This window comes from Rhipicephalus microplus, chromosome 1 (assembly GCF_043290135.1).
Source record: "Rhipicephalus microplus isolate Deutch F79 chromosome 1, USDA_Rmic, whole genome shotgun sequence".
Classification (NCBI taxonomy): Eukaryota; Metazoa; Arthropoda; class Arachnida; order Ixodida; family Ixodidae; genus Rhipicephalus; species Rhipicephalus microplus.
In genome coordinates this window covers 255,767,457-255,781,839 of record NC_134700.1, presented here as the reverse complement: position 1 = coordinate 255,781,839, position 14,383 = coordinate 255,767,457, and the positions used below count along the sequence as shown (strand labels likewise).

At 41.5% G+C, this 14,383-nt stretch overlaps 1 protein-coding gene across 2 annotated transcripts in view; it reads left to right on the top strand.

Annotated features, from left to right (window-relative positions):
• LOC119186935 (protein amalgam) overlaps window positions 1-14,088 on the top strand; it is a 307,392-nt gene extending 293,304 nt beyond the window's left edge. The window contains exons 4-5 of one of the 2 annotated variants that reach the window (XM_037435281.2): window positions 1,450-1,743; window positions 13,579-14,088. In XM_037435281.2, the coding sequence (XP_037291178.2) occupies window positions 1,450-1,743; window positions 13,579-13,700 (416 nt within the window). In that variant the 3' untranslated portion in view covers window positions 13,701-14,088. Of the gene's footprint in view, window positions 1-1,449; window positions 2,081-13,578 lie in introns of those variants that run through there. The other variant, XM_075893704.1, reaches the window with a different exon arrangement.
• The last annotated feature ends 295 nt before the right edge of the window (window positions 14,089-14,383 follow it).

Here is a 14,383-nt window from a genome sequence, read left to right as displayed (position 1 = left end):
ATCTTAACGCATAAACTTTCGAATTTCAGAGTTGTTGGATTGTATATGAACTACAGCAACAAATATACTTATTTGGTAAGGGTACAGCTCGACAAACTATAAGTGCAAGTATTCTATTGTCCAAGAAATTCATTCTTATCGGTGTGTTACGATAACAGACCTCGTGGACGCTGTCGCAGTTCGATTTTTTTTTATTTCAGCGCCATGCACTGCTCCATTTTCAGAGAGCCAAAAAGCAATCGCTTTTGAAACCGCGTAAATCAAGATTCCCAAGCGGGTAGCTCACCACCTTTCGCCATATAGGGCCACCTCGTGCCCGACTGTCTTTGTTTCCTCCTCCATTTCTTTAAATGATTAAATGAGCTCTCTGGTCGAGTATGAGAGATGTAACACCTGCGATTGATCATGAAGGCGTATTCCGTACGAGTCAATGCGGAGGTTTCTTCACTGGTCGCAGCTAATCATTGCCTGACATGACTAATCATTGCCTGACAGCATGTTATGCTTTGAGCTCATTTTGGGTTCATAATTTTAGGCTCAAGGATGATAAAGATATGTAGCTAACCGATATTCGTAACATTTTCTGTCTTGTGGCAATCGATGGCGCTTTCTCCAGGTAATTCGTCACTATGGATTAGTATGTAAGGTGCTCGGCTGCTCATCCAATAGTCGCGAGCAAAATCCAGGCCGTGGTTTCGGATTTTGGTGAAGACGAAATGGTAGAGACCCGTGAATTTCGACTAGATGGTCGAAATTTACGGCACCCTCCACTACGGCGTCTTTCGTAATCATACCGTGGTTTTAGCACGTCAATCCCTGGACATTATTATTATTATTATTATTATTATTATTATTATTATTATTATTATTATTATTATTATTATTATTATTATTATTATTATTATTATTATTATTATTATTATTATTATTTGTTCCGATGGGATACTCAGGTATGACAGGTTTAGAGCATTTTTCTTTCATGAAGCACAGATGTGGTCACGATATGTTGAAGCATAATTGTAAGGTAAACGCTCCATGATGAAGCATTGCATTCAATTAAATGATAAAACTATATAATGATTAACACTTTTTTTTTATACTGCATTTCCGATGGACGCGGAAATGTCGTAGGCCCGTGTGCTCGGATTTGGGTGCACGTTAAAGAACCCCAGGTGGTCAAAATTTCCGGAGTCCTCCACTACGGCGTCTCTCATAATCATATGGTGGTTTTGGGACGTTAAACCCCACAAATCAATCAACACCTTTTTATAATTCTTACCTCAAGGCCTCTTGAGAAATCACTTCTAAAAGGTTTGAGAGAAGCCTTTTTTAAAATGACGACGTTAGCTCACATTTCACTCCATAATGCTACGACATTTCTCTTCGCATGTACCGTTGCGTTGTTTTTTTTTTTTTGAGTATTCTCTGTGTTCTGCGACGTCTGTGCAGTGAGCAAGGCGAGCATCGCCGGAGGCCCGACGCTCTACCTGAACAGCGGCAGCACCCTGAACCTGACCTGCGAGGTGATGGAGAGCCCCGTGCCTCCCGACTACGTGTTCTGGTACCACGACGCGCGCGTCATCAACTACGACATCCAGCACGGGGTCTCGGTGCAGACGGAGAAGTCGCCGCGAACGCAAAGCCGCCTCCTGATCGCCAACGCGCAGCCACACGACTCCGGAAACTACTCGTGCGTGCCGTCGAATGCCGAGCCCGCCAGCATCGTCGTCCACGTGTTGAACGGTGAGCTGCCAACGTCGATGGCCGTCGGACTCGGCTCGAATGAGATCGGCCGAGAAAGTGAACCCTCCTCAGTCGCTTCTGTCCCTCGGAGCGCAGCAAAGCCTAATGAAACATCTCCCGAACCCCGATGGGATGTATGCGAGTTCTCCAAAAAAGTGGGATGGTTTCTAATATCTTTCGGTGGTTATCTCACATAGCGTCAGTCAAACGCTATTATGAATTCATTTATCTGGACCGATTTGGATTGACTAAAGGCCTCCGCATTACTAATGAACGTGACCAAGGACACCAGAGATAGAGACAGGACAACCGTAGACGTCAACTTGCTTTTGAAATGTCCTTTTGAAAAGAACTTAGTTGGTTACATGAAACTTGCATACCCGCAGTCGAATTCTGCACATTCTGCTCTTCATGTCGACAAAATTAGTGGAGACCTAGTGTCGTTTTTTTTTGTTCTGGTGTACTTGAGCATGTTCTTTAGCTATACGGAAGCATTCAAGCATTAGGAATATTCAAGGAATTTTTTTTTCTTAGCGTGCGATGAATACCATGTCTAGAACTTGCAATATTAGGGTATTTTGTGTGTGTTTTTCTAAATCTTCAAATCTGTCCACGTCCCTTGAATTTCATGAAGTGTTCACATGGTCCCATACATGCTTATTATGAAGACAGCTGGGACCAGCAGAGTTTGTTTACTGCTGAATCATTGCTCAATGTTCTGCTTAAGAGAGTCTGTTCATGTTGTGTGTATCAACTGCATTATTCTTCCAAGCTTTAAAACAATGAAAATCAATAAAAAACAGATAACAAAACGGTGTTCGGCTCGAAATACTGAGAAGCCACAAAAGGGAGAGAAATTAGCATTGCTTTGTGTAAGCGAATCTGATATTATAGCAAAACGCGCCTTGTACTTACGGCAAACGTACTTCAGCAGTGATAGTGATAGATTCATTCTTTTAGGAAATGCACGTTAAACAAACACATTACATATGGATGTCAGCCATATGCAACATTACGCAGAGTAGCAGTTTTTTTGAAAATATATAATTAGAATATCACACTTGAGTTATTTGTTAATTTTTTTATTATTGTTGTAGTTGGAGCTGCTGCGTATATAGAGAAGAGAAATACAGCAAGAAAGAATGTAGGGAAATTTTACCAGGCTTAACCGAGTTCAAGGCTACTTGGCTAAGACGCAAAAATAGGATGATATTCAACTATCGCATCTGTTTGTAATGTGCACTAACAGCGAAAAGTTTACTAAAATATTGTAAAATAATAAAAATACTATACATAAAATATACAGCCTTAAAGCATTTAATACAGCCTATGTACAAAGGCTGTGCTCAGAGTAGTATGGTCACACATTTTGTTTTGTTTTTTTACAAATGTCTAAAAACACATAAGAATGAACGCTTCTGTCAAGCACGCTTGAAGAGTTGTTAGAATGCTTACTTAGAATACATAAAAATCTATGTACACGACACCATGGTCTTGCTGTCACTTGTGATTTTGAATTAGCAGGTTAGAGAACGTAGTGAAGAGTTTGTCAAACGAAATCGCCTCACACAGGGCCTCCATTTGTCGTCATATGGCGGTTGACATTTGCTGAAACTGGTAACTCAAACCAGAAATTTACGACATTCTCTCTGTTTGACGAGGACGAATCTTGTATGTTCACGAGGAGCCTGTCAATATGGGCAGTTGAGCGCTTGTAGTCTGCGAACAGCGGAGAAAAGGCGCCTAACTACACTGTGCGGCGTTCGTGATATATAGCGCAGTAGAGGTAAGAAGTGGATGATGAACTACTTAGCTACTCGGCCAATAGTTCTTCTCGATACGCTTTATACATCTGAGGCTCTGATAGCATAGTTACCGAGATTAAAGAATAACAATCTTGACACTCTCAAATGAGTGTACAGCGCGTTCACACGAATGATAATCGAGAGAATAGAATGCATTACAACCACCTTCATTGAACTTTATTAAAATGTCATTTCCGTTATTTGAGATAACGGAAGTTACCTTGCATCACTGAGTCCTGGTCTATACAATGATTGGACGGAGATTTGTTGAAGCTTGCCGCTCGGTGCAGGACAACGTTCGATAAACGAGAAAGATGTGAACTCACGAACGTGGAGCGAAATGTCTAAGCTTATAGAAATGACGGCAGCGCAAAAAGAAAAAAGGAAGCATGAACGAAAAATTCGACAATATGTAATTGAGACCTTCAGCTCTCTGCATCAAGACCTAATTACTTATTCAACGGTGTTGCTTTCATCAGCATTGTATATTACGTTAACAGCTTCTTTGTAGAATAGTGTTTATTTCCTCCACAGCTTCTCTTCTATTTGCGCAGACAAGCTTGATACCATAAAATGATGAGCATGTTAGTCTGACCTTTGCACTTGTTTTCTTTGTTTTAATAATACGTTTCTTGCAGGACTAAATTGGTAGCAAATAAACATACTTTGAATACTGAATGTCTGTCAGCTGGTGCGTATTTAACATTCAACATGCAAATCTGGGTCAATATTTAAATTTTTATATTTGTAGTTTGTTTTTAAAGTATGTTTACTATAACTGGCGTGTTTCGCTTTTTGGAACTAAATCTACGAAAAGGATTTCTTGTATTAAAGCAAGCTAACTGTCCCGCAGAACCTGTTTAAAGAATGGATGCACTTCAGCATTGTATACGGTTATGCCAACTTTTTCTTTGAATGTGTTTTGAGTGCTGCATGATGTCTTCATTTTATGTGTTGGCCCTACTTCAACTCCTCGTAGATGCTCTCCCGGTGAGCCCTATTGTGCACGCCGTACTTTTATATACACATCAGCATAGTTTTTCCTAATCTGCGGCAAAAATTGAATGAACGTTCACTTTACCTTTTTTCTGATGCATTGCCAATTCTTGTAAGCACAGCAATATAAGTGAACAAAAAATACTAAATGTGTAGGTCAATATACAACAGGCTAAGCTTGTTCTTTCAGTGTTTCAGATTCAATTTAGCAATGAGTGTTCAATGTCATCTTTCCAAATGCTGCATTCTTATTTCACGTTGTTCTGGTTATTGCTGGGTGTTTCTTATTTCATGTTTTTTTGCATGAACTGCCACTCTGTTGTAACACATTTTGCACCTGTTTTCTTTCGCGCTGTGTTTTTTGTACTGCAGATTACATATCGAGCCTTGTCCTCGGCAACTGTTTTCGTTTTTAGTATTTCCTTATGTTGCTTGCATGTGGCTGATCGCACAATTACTAAATCAATTTTAGTGAGCATGTTTTTTCTTGTTTTTTGGATATGTTCAAAAACGTGCTGTGACGATATGTTGCTAGCATGTCACTGATTGCACAAGTACGCAATTATTTTTGCGTCAGCATGTACTTTTCAATCTGCCCAAAGAACACGCTTTGACAATGTGCTGTGTGTATCTTCCTTTGCACCAATAAACTCGTTCATTTCTGACTCAGATGATATCAAAAATTTGTTCCTGTCGAGATCAAACAGGAAGAAGAGAGGGGAGGGTAGATGTGTTCTGCGACACAGTTGACAAAGGCCATCAGGCCAGTTCCTGCTTTGGAGCTCATTTATCGTTTCCGAGAAGTTCCGAGTGAGCTGAGAGCACGGTATTTCGGAGCATACCTCTTTTTTTTTTTTTTAGCGCCACGCAGAGAATGGTGGTAGAATGCAAAACCATCGTCGAAAATAAACGAGCTCAGAGATCAGCAACCGAAAGACTTTCCTGCTCTGCTCTGGGGGCTTGAACTCGACGTCGGCATTGGCGACGCTCGCTCATAAGCTTGCCTCCGGGGCGCCCTTCCACTAATGACCCCTGACGAATTCGTAGCAGGGCGACGCCACAGTGCTGCGTTGACAATGATGGATCAATACGGAGCTCTCCATTGATTAGAACGCGCACCGGAAACTTCGTGTTATGAATTCGTGAAGTTCATTTTGTCATAGTCCGCGGTCGTTGTTTGCGCAGTGTCGACGTAGAAGAGAACGCGGAAAAACAACTGCAGCGCACGTGGAGGCACGAGCGACAAATTGCGCGAGTGTTTGCCGCTCCTTTTTGCCGTTAATTTTGGCCCAGCTTCTCTCGCGTCCCCAATCTTCGTGCCTCCGCGACGGTCTGTTGCTGCCACGCTCTAACGATGTTGACATATTTCGCGAAAACAAGAGAGCTCGCGCAGGCCGGCCCGCGCGAGAACGTTGCCGACTCGCGAAAAGTTGAAGCACAGCAAATATGTAGAACGGCGCACCGCTGGAGAAGAAAAAAATACTAATAATGGGTAAATTAGCCAACAAGTTTTGTCGCAGTGCTGCATTTTTTATCGCGACAACGCTGTCTGCTAGACTAATTTATCGCTCTTTCAGTTTCGCCGTTTTTAAGAGGCAGTCAAGGTTGTCATCAACGTATCTCTTGTTTGCATATAGTTATTCGGCACGTGTTAAAACTTTGTTCGGAGTCTATTTGCATAGAAGCACTGCACGACAGAAATTCCGCGTTTGAATCGAAACGTAGTGCAGCGTTTATATACCACATAGGGCCTTTTTTTTAAATAAAATAAGACTAAATTATCTAGATGCTGGCTGCCTTAGAGGCAGCAATTGGTCCTCACCTAATTTTGAGAATAAAACAAGGAAATCATTCTGCCTTAATAAATATTCAAAGAGGAGTTCATACAATCGATTTCACAAATGACCACTTTCAAATGCAATTTAAAATAAAAAGATTGTTCAGCAAAAAAAGAAAAAATATGCAGAAGGTGCCATACATTTTGGAAGGTCGTAATCACACCAACGCAATACGACATTACCACGTAAATAACGGCCACACAGGAGAACATATTAACGTGACAGCGTTAAAAAGATCGTTTCGCAGAAGTTCTGGCGTCGGCGTTGGTGTGGGCGTCATTGGTTGTGAGCGAAAAATTACCATCTAATGCGTGAACGAAAAATCGAGAATGATACAAATGAAATGTCGAAACCCTTATTCATTGGTTAAGATTAGGCACTGCCTACACGAAGCATTTTTAGAGAGAATTAGCCGCGCTGAATCTTCAGAATGTTTCTACGGATTTGTAGATGAAGACATATATATCCTTTTTCTAGAATGTTCACAACAAGAAACACCAAGACACCAACTTAGATCATCATCGATGACTTTAAATAACAGACCCTTCCGCTTAAGGAAGCTGCTGGGACCGTGGCCAAATACGTTTACAGAAGTGCGCCATAAAAGCGTTTAAAGCTTTCTTTGAAGACCGTGGCATTTTGGCTGATATTAGTACAATTCAGTTTTTTATAGGTGACATAATTATGGGCCTATTAACTGTTCTGTTAAGTATGTGATTATGATGTTAACATTTATGTTAGTGTTCGACGGTACGGAGTGGGTTCTCTCGAATTTTTCACATCCCCGTATATGCACTTATATAAGATTGTCGAATACGTTGTTTCAAATTATAACATCCTTACTGTTACGCCAAATTGTTTATTGTACGTGCTGTGGACTTGCAATTCTTGGAGACTTGAACGTTCCATGAACTTTGTTGTTATACACTTTTAAGTGATAAGGAGTAGCAAGCCCCTTATTGGTGCGCCAACATCTCTTAACATCACATCAATAAAAAAATAAATCATAAAAACATGGTTCATCGTTTTGTCATAGCAATCGGTAAAACACGAAAGTAAAACGTGTTCTTACAAAAGTAGTTTAATTTACATTGATGTAACAGAGCTTGCACAGTGTCAATTGGTGTTCGACAGCTACAGCATCGCTTAAAACTGATGCATCCATGCTGACGGCTAGTCATACATCTAGATCTTGATCACTAACGCCCCTCAATAGGGATTAAAGGAACCCTTCCTTGAGGTCACATATATTTGTGACAGCTGTAGTAATTCAAGGGGAGAGCGGAAACAAACAAAGCGATGTGACAGCCAGAAGAGTGTGACTGAATGGCCACTGAACTTGGTCTAAGGTCGCCGATTGGAATTATTTAACACCAGTGCCCGATCAGAGGGAAACGTAACGCGCGTCGTCTCTTCCCTTTGTCAGGCCGCGATTATCCTGGGCGAGCGTAAGTGGGTAACGCGTAGCTACACTACATCGAGGCGAAAGAGGCGCGTTCCAGAGGTTTCAAAGCTATGTTTGGAATGGACGGATGCTATCAGCTACGCTGACGCTAGTCGTAAGGTCGCTCCCTGGGGGTGGGTTAAGCAGTTGACGAAAATGCACTTCTGCTACTGCAAACGCGCCGAATTGGATGAACGCTTAGAAACGACGCGTTAAAGGACTAAACACGGATGCCATTGTCATAATGCATTACTGCCTTTTACCAAGAATGCCGTGAGAGGGCAGCATTTTTTAAGCGTGCAAAGTTTGTAACGTGGCCATGGGTTCGATTGCTTTGGACGGAACTTTTTTTTTTTTGTCCTCTGATCATGCGTATTTTTTGAAGTCATTTCCGTGACGTGCATACGTCACTGAAGTCTTGGTGTACTCAGCATAAAACACTTTTCTGTTTTATGCTGGAGTCCACCAAGACAATCCTGGGTCACAGTGGGGACCAAACCAGGGTCGTTTGGGTCCGAGTGGTACGAAACCGGTTCGTTTGCGTGGCAAGCGGTTGTTCTGCCACATGGCCAATCGTCTGCTTGCGAATACAGTGAAAAAAACTTAAACTTCTTAGAAATGAAGTGAAATCAGCTTTGATGCTTTGCAAGCACACACGTTCACTATAACTGCATCACAATGCAACACCAAATATTGCAGTAGTATTGCGTGGTACAAGTGGTCATTGCCAGCAGACGTCAGAGCTTGTGAATATCATAATGGCTTCATAGTTTAAAGCCGGTCACCCACTACAAAATGCACACACACACTACTGAGCCTATTCCCTTGAGGTCCCGGTCGGTGCATAGCAAGTTTGAAAAAGTTTCGTGCAATGCGTGTCTGAAGTACCCACTAGGTAGAGGATATGGCTATCGCGTTCAACTCCTAAAGGCGAAGCTTTAGTCTCTCATAATTTTTACTTCTATTTCTAGTGTAGCACGAGAGAGAATTTTTTTAGAGACAAATGAACATGATTGGGTAGTTAACAACGCACGCTTGTGCACTTAAGCACAAATACATGGCAGACACACACGAACACTCGTATGTGCCTGCCATGTTCTAGTGTCTTAAGTGCGCAGCCATGGTTACGTACCAAATCGCAACGAACTCGTCCAGCAGAAAATTTTATTGAACACATTTGCCGCGATCATTTTGCGTTATGCACAATATTTGGTCCAATGCCCGGCTTTTCAAGACAGTGACGGATTTAGAAATTACTATGTAATTGCCTGTCAAAAATCAGCCTCATTGGTTAACACTAATGGCTAACTATTTGATAAAAAGCCTTGTACTTACCTAACATATCGGTTGTAAATATTTGTATTGGGTTCACCTGTGCGTTTGATATTTTTATATTCCTTTTATTTTTTTACTAACTCCTTCAATATCTTGTGCAATCTAATAATCAATTCTGCATATAGCCCGGTACAGAGTAGCATACCAGGGTTATATACACTCTAGCAAAAACCTTGCTTTCTAATAAATAGTCGTTCTCTTCCGGGGATCATATCTGCAGCCACTGGCTTTTCCTATTAACAAGCGAAACAAAAATAAATGTGTACGTTTCTGCCCCCATGCTTGACGTGGTTGATGATTGGTTGTTATGCGGGCCTTAACGTCCCAAAACCTGACGTGGCTGAAACGCTCTCAGTGGTTCTTTTGTTCAGTCATTTTATTTAGTGGTAGTGGAAAAGCATTTATTCCGTAAAGCACTTGAAGTTGCACTACAAATGAACTTGAGTGATCTCCTTATCTTTCGTTCAGCCCTGCTTACGACCGAGAACGTTTTGTTCTGTTGCATTCTTAGCAAAAAGTAGGTTTGTGTTTTTTTTATGGTTATGCTCAGATATGTAACTTGTTACTTATATGTTAAATGTTTTGTCGGAGTGTGCTATTGCCTACTCTGGACTCGGACAACACTTATGGGCAGTCCAACGGGCCTAGGACATAGCAGAAGTATTTGATCGTTCTGTTCAAACGTTCGAGCGGCCCGCAATGTTCTAAAGCGTGTTCCGTAGGACTACAATGTAATTTATTCATCTATCTATCCATATATCTCAATCAGGTGAAGCAAATAAAAAAGATACGAGCTTCTAAATTCGATTTTCTTTCCACATATAGGAGGAGATTGCCTCCTGTAAGTTACAAATGAACCAATTAGGCAATTGATTATACAGAGAGCTTTCATACACCCTTTGAAATGCGCATATTCCACATGTGACCAAGAGTTCGACGAAAGCCTGTCTGTTCGGGATGAGACCTGTAAAAATGAAGCCAGGGACACCAGCCAAATTATGATAAACATTAACTACGAACAAAATACGTTTTGGCTTTACTAAGGTAGCTTTGTCCATATTAATTAGGCGAAGGCAAGTTACAGGTGCTTATGTACTCTTCAGCTCGTCATGGGTTGCTTACGTGACGTGCATAAGAGTACCTAAGCACCTGCAACTTGCATTCATCCCAATAAGGTTAACAATGGTTTTGTAGTGAGTTCAAAATGTCTTCTATTATTTTTATATTTTGGTTTGATCAGTGTACTTCTTGTTATTGCCTCATATTGTACACGTAATAAACTTGAAGCGTAGAAAAAGGTAATCAAAGTGAAGGTGATTACAAATTAAATATTGTATGTCTATTTGGTTTACATTCATTTTAACTTCATCTCGGATTTACCCACCTAGTGAATTTGTTTCATATTCAACATCTTTGACAACCCTTTTGCCTTATTGGTTATATGACGCCATAACATGAAACAAATATTAATAATGGCTGCTACTATTGTGATGAACCACTAAGTTTATATATCTATTTTGACAAGAATAATGAAAAAATTGCTTCGCGACACCTGTCAATATTTACACTGATCGCCCGTATTTTAATCACTTCACTAAACTGCATAATAAAACTAAACGTACAATAAAGCCTCTTGGTATATGCAATTTATGACTACGTGTAGTATACAAAAGCAGAATGTCAAATTATTCAAAGTGAATAATTCAATACCAGTCGATTTTTTTAGCTGATTACAGTCCAAGAAAGTTTGTTTTTTACAGCAACACTGTTAAGGTCAAGATTTTTCTTGTGTCGTTGATAAAAAATGATCAGCGCGTGCTCAATCACTACTCTTTTAAGGCACATTTCTATCGGGAGCAAAATCTTTGTGGTATATATTCTTGCATAGGAGGTTTTAGGAAAAAGGCTTTTATGTGCCGCCATCATCGAAAACCTTGCGCAAGCATGAAGCTTTTTTCAGCCAAACATTATACCCTATCCTAGAAAGCAAGCAATGGCGTAAAATAAAATAGAAAAAAAAGAAGTAGTCAGATTGAATAACCTTCATGTAAATGAATGTACTTGTAACTGAAGAATGTGCCATGGCATCTGCATTTAGTTTTTTTTTTATCACCTGCTTTTCATTGCGAAGTTTCTGTGAACTCTCATAAGCGTCACAGCTGCGTATGATACTTGTCGTGGATGAAAGTTTTGTGACGGGTGTAAGTACTCGGGTTAGGACTAGTCTGTAAATAGATTTACGCCCTTGCATCTTCTAAAGAAATGGAGCAGATCATTAAGATAGCATCGTATTTAAATATTGCTCGACATTACTTGTTTAAAGTACGATCTAGAACGCATCAAGAATTTAAATGTAGTTTTTCTATTCTTATGAGTGTGAGAGAGAGAGTGTGTGAGAGTCCATAAGAAGATTCGCTTGCTCCGGAGCTTACAGAAACCGAGTTTAACGTTAAAGCATCAATTTTTCAGCTTAGGAAGCTGTCTTAATTGTCTGTCTAACCCATGATTGAAAAGCTTGACAGTGAGCTTACTTAATGCGAACACAATTTTGTTTTGAGAAAGCGGTAGAGCAGAAATTTCTGTGCCACATTAAACCACAACGGGAAGCGCTTTTTTTCAATGTTTATTCGATATGGCTTAGAATCTGATGTTGTGCAAATAACACGAATAACCAGAAACCTAACTCCGCTTGTTAACGTCGCAAACGGAACGCCATTTTATGTACCTAGATCTTATATCTGACTGTAAAAGGAAAAAAATTGCTAGGGCCGGAACACTAACCATCATAGAATCGTATTGCTTATCGTTGGAAGTTTGCCTAGGCTGCAAACGCCGCAGCACATCGCTGTTAACAGTGTCTTGTTTGCAAGCAAAGGGAAGTGCCGCAAACTGCAATGAAAACTTAGAGTACGCGGAAGTATAATGAAAGCATGGAGTTTCGTTTCACTCAAAGCGAAGCTCAAACTAACAGAGATACCATAAACAGCAGCGTAATACTACTGATAGCTTAGTCTCAGAACCAGTGTCGTCCTAGTGAAGAAATAAACTCAGTTACCACACATGGCACGCACCTATAGTTAGTTAACGTTGACACAGTGTTTGCACTCACTTTTCTTTTCTGTTGTGATTTTTTTTTGGGTGTAGTATTCACTAGCGTCGGTGTACTAATATACCTGTTCGCTGTGCATACAAGACGGTGGTTTGGCTTGACTAGAAAGCAGGCAACTATGAGCCTGTTTGTCCTCTAAACCGTCAGGCAGTTCTTCAGAGACTTGCTTGAAAGAGCAGAATATCGAGCGCCGCAGCATCGCTACAGACGTTCTTGCTCACCGGCCTTCCTCATTCTTTCAGATCCCAGTCTAGTTACGTACACCAGCACCACATATAGTAATAAGAGAAACATAAATCTTTCTTTTTGTTTTTCACGTCGACTTGTTCTGGTGTGTTTGTTTCTCGGGCAGAGTAAACGCCTCGAAGACATAAGGCTTTTTTTTTCTTATTTGAATCAAACAAAAGGATACGCGAAAAGGTGGTCATAACAAAACACCAGAAATACGCGATACTTCGACCAGCAATGATTTCGGTTGTGGTACAGGACATTCATTATTATTTTTTACGTTGCTTTTGCTACTAAATTGCAGCCCGTGTGCAAAATATATGACTAGAGAAATTCTGTAGTACTGGGAGGAAATGTAGCACTTCAAAAAAATTAGCCAGTATGTTCACCAACTAGCAAATGCTACTCAAGCTAAACCATGTCTTGACTTAGTTTTATTTACTTACGCGCTGTTTAGCTTCGGCTTTTGTTCGGAACGAAAATGTTCAATTCACTTCATATAATTATTATCGTGTCTATTCTAGAGCATTACTAACCGAACGGGTATAGGCGAGCCAAAGCCAGCCCATAGCCGTTGAGTTAACAAATGCATGAAAACACTGTGCCCTAGTTTCTATAAAAGCGCCAAGGAAAAAAAAACGTGACATGCAACGATACGCGGAAAATATATGTGTGCCATCCAAAATCAATTGTGGCTTAAAGCATTGCCTCCTCTACAAAGCTTTGATTACTAAGTTTACAGCGTGCTTAAAGGCATGCAAAAGAAAAAAAGTAATATCTCGCGTAATTTGTGTATGACCTTTTCACAATGAAAAAAAAGCACAGCTTTCTTTTCAATCAGACGCTTAGTAAGCAACTAAAACATGCACAGGAATGTTGCCAGTTCTCAGACCGGCTGGCTACCTCATGTCGGCGAAAGGGCAAGTAAAGGACGGCAGAAAAGAGATGTTAGAAAGAAGGGGAGAAAAAGAAAACAATAATACGATAAATGACACTGCCTAGAGTCTATCTCTGAGACTGTATAGAGCTCGCATGGAGCCAGTGGCGCTGAGGCACGCTGTCCTTGTCCCTTCTTCGCAGGCGAGAACCCTGCAGCCATGCAGCACGGCAAGCACCCGTCGGCAGCCATGTGCGCCCGGTCGGCGCCGTTCACGCTGTTCGCCGTGGCACTGTGTCTCCAGGTGTGCTCGAGGCGCCGGTGACGAGCGACAGGCCACCACCCAGAAGAGCCGGACGTTGTGACAAACTGAGACGGCGCTCGACGCCGTGTCGTGCGTGACGGGAGAGACGGCGCACACCCGGAGAGACAACGCAGCCGCGAAGAGGCGTCGAGCGGCGGTCGTGGCGGCGGCTCACCCAACCACCGCGGGTGACGAGTGCGCACTCTATGAGAGGGTTCAGCCGAGTGAACGGTTCTCCTCGCGATGGAAGTGATAAGGGCTGCGGAGCACTTGTTTTCACGCTGCAGCACTCACTATACTTGACACTTGGAACCACGTCCGTACAATACGCCGGGCTGCAGACACCGCTCGTGGGGCTACCCGCTCGTACACATACGCGTCTTTGTTGTTACAGGAGAAGGAATCACCCCGACGATTTTCGCCGACAAAGAAGACGTTTCTCGCTCATTTATTTCGACTTTCTTTACTCAGACTTTGTGCTTTGTCGCGGGTGACACACCTCCGTTATCTCTCGGGTGGTAAAAAAAAAGAACAAAAAAAAGTCTACACGGTGTTGTTTTAGTCTTACCGGGTCTCTCTCAGTGTTGAGACTTGAGATGACGGTGAATCCACGTGAAGTGTGAAGAAGAACGTCGACATGGGGACGATGCCTCGGACAGTGATACGAACTGAAAATGGGCAGTGGCCACCTGATACAGCTGCGG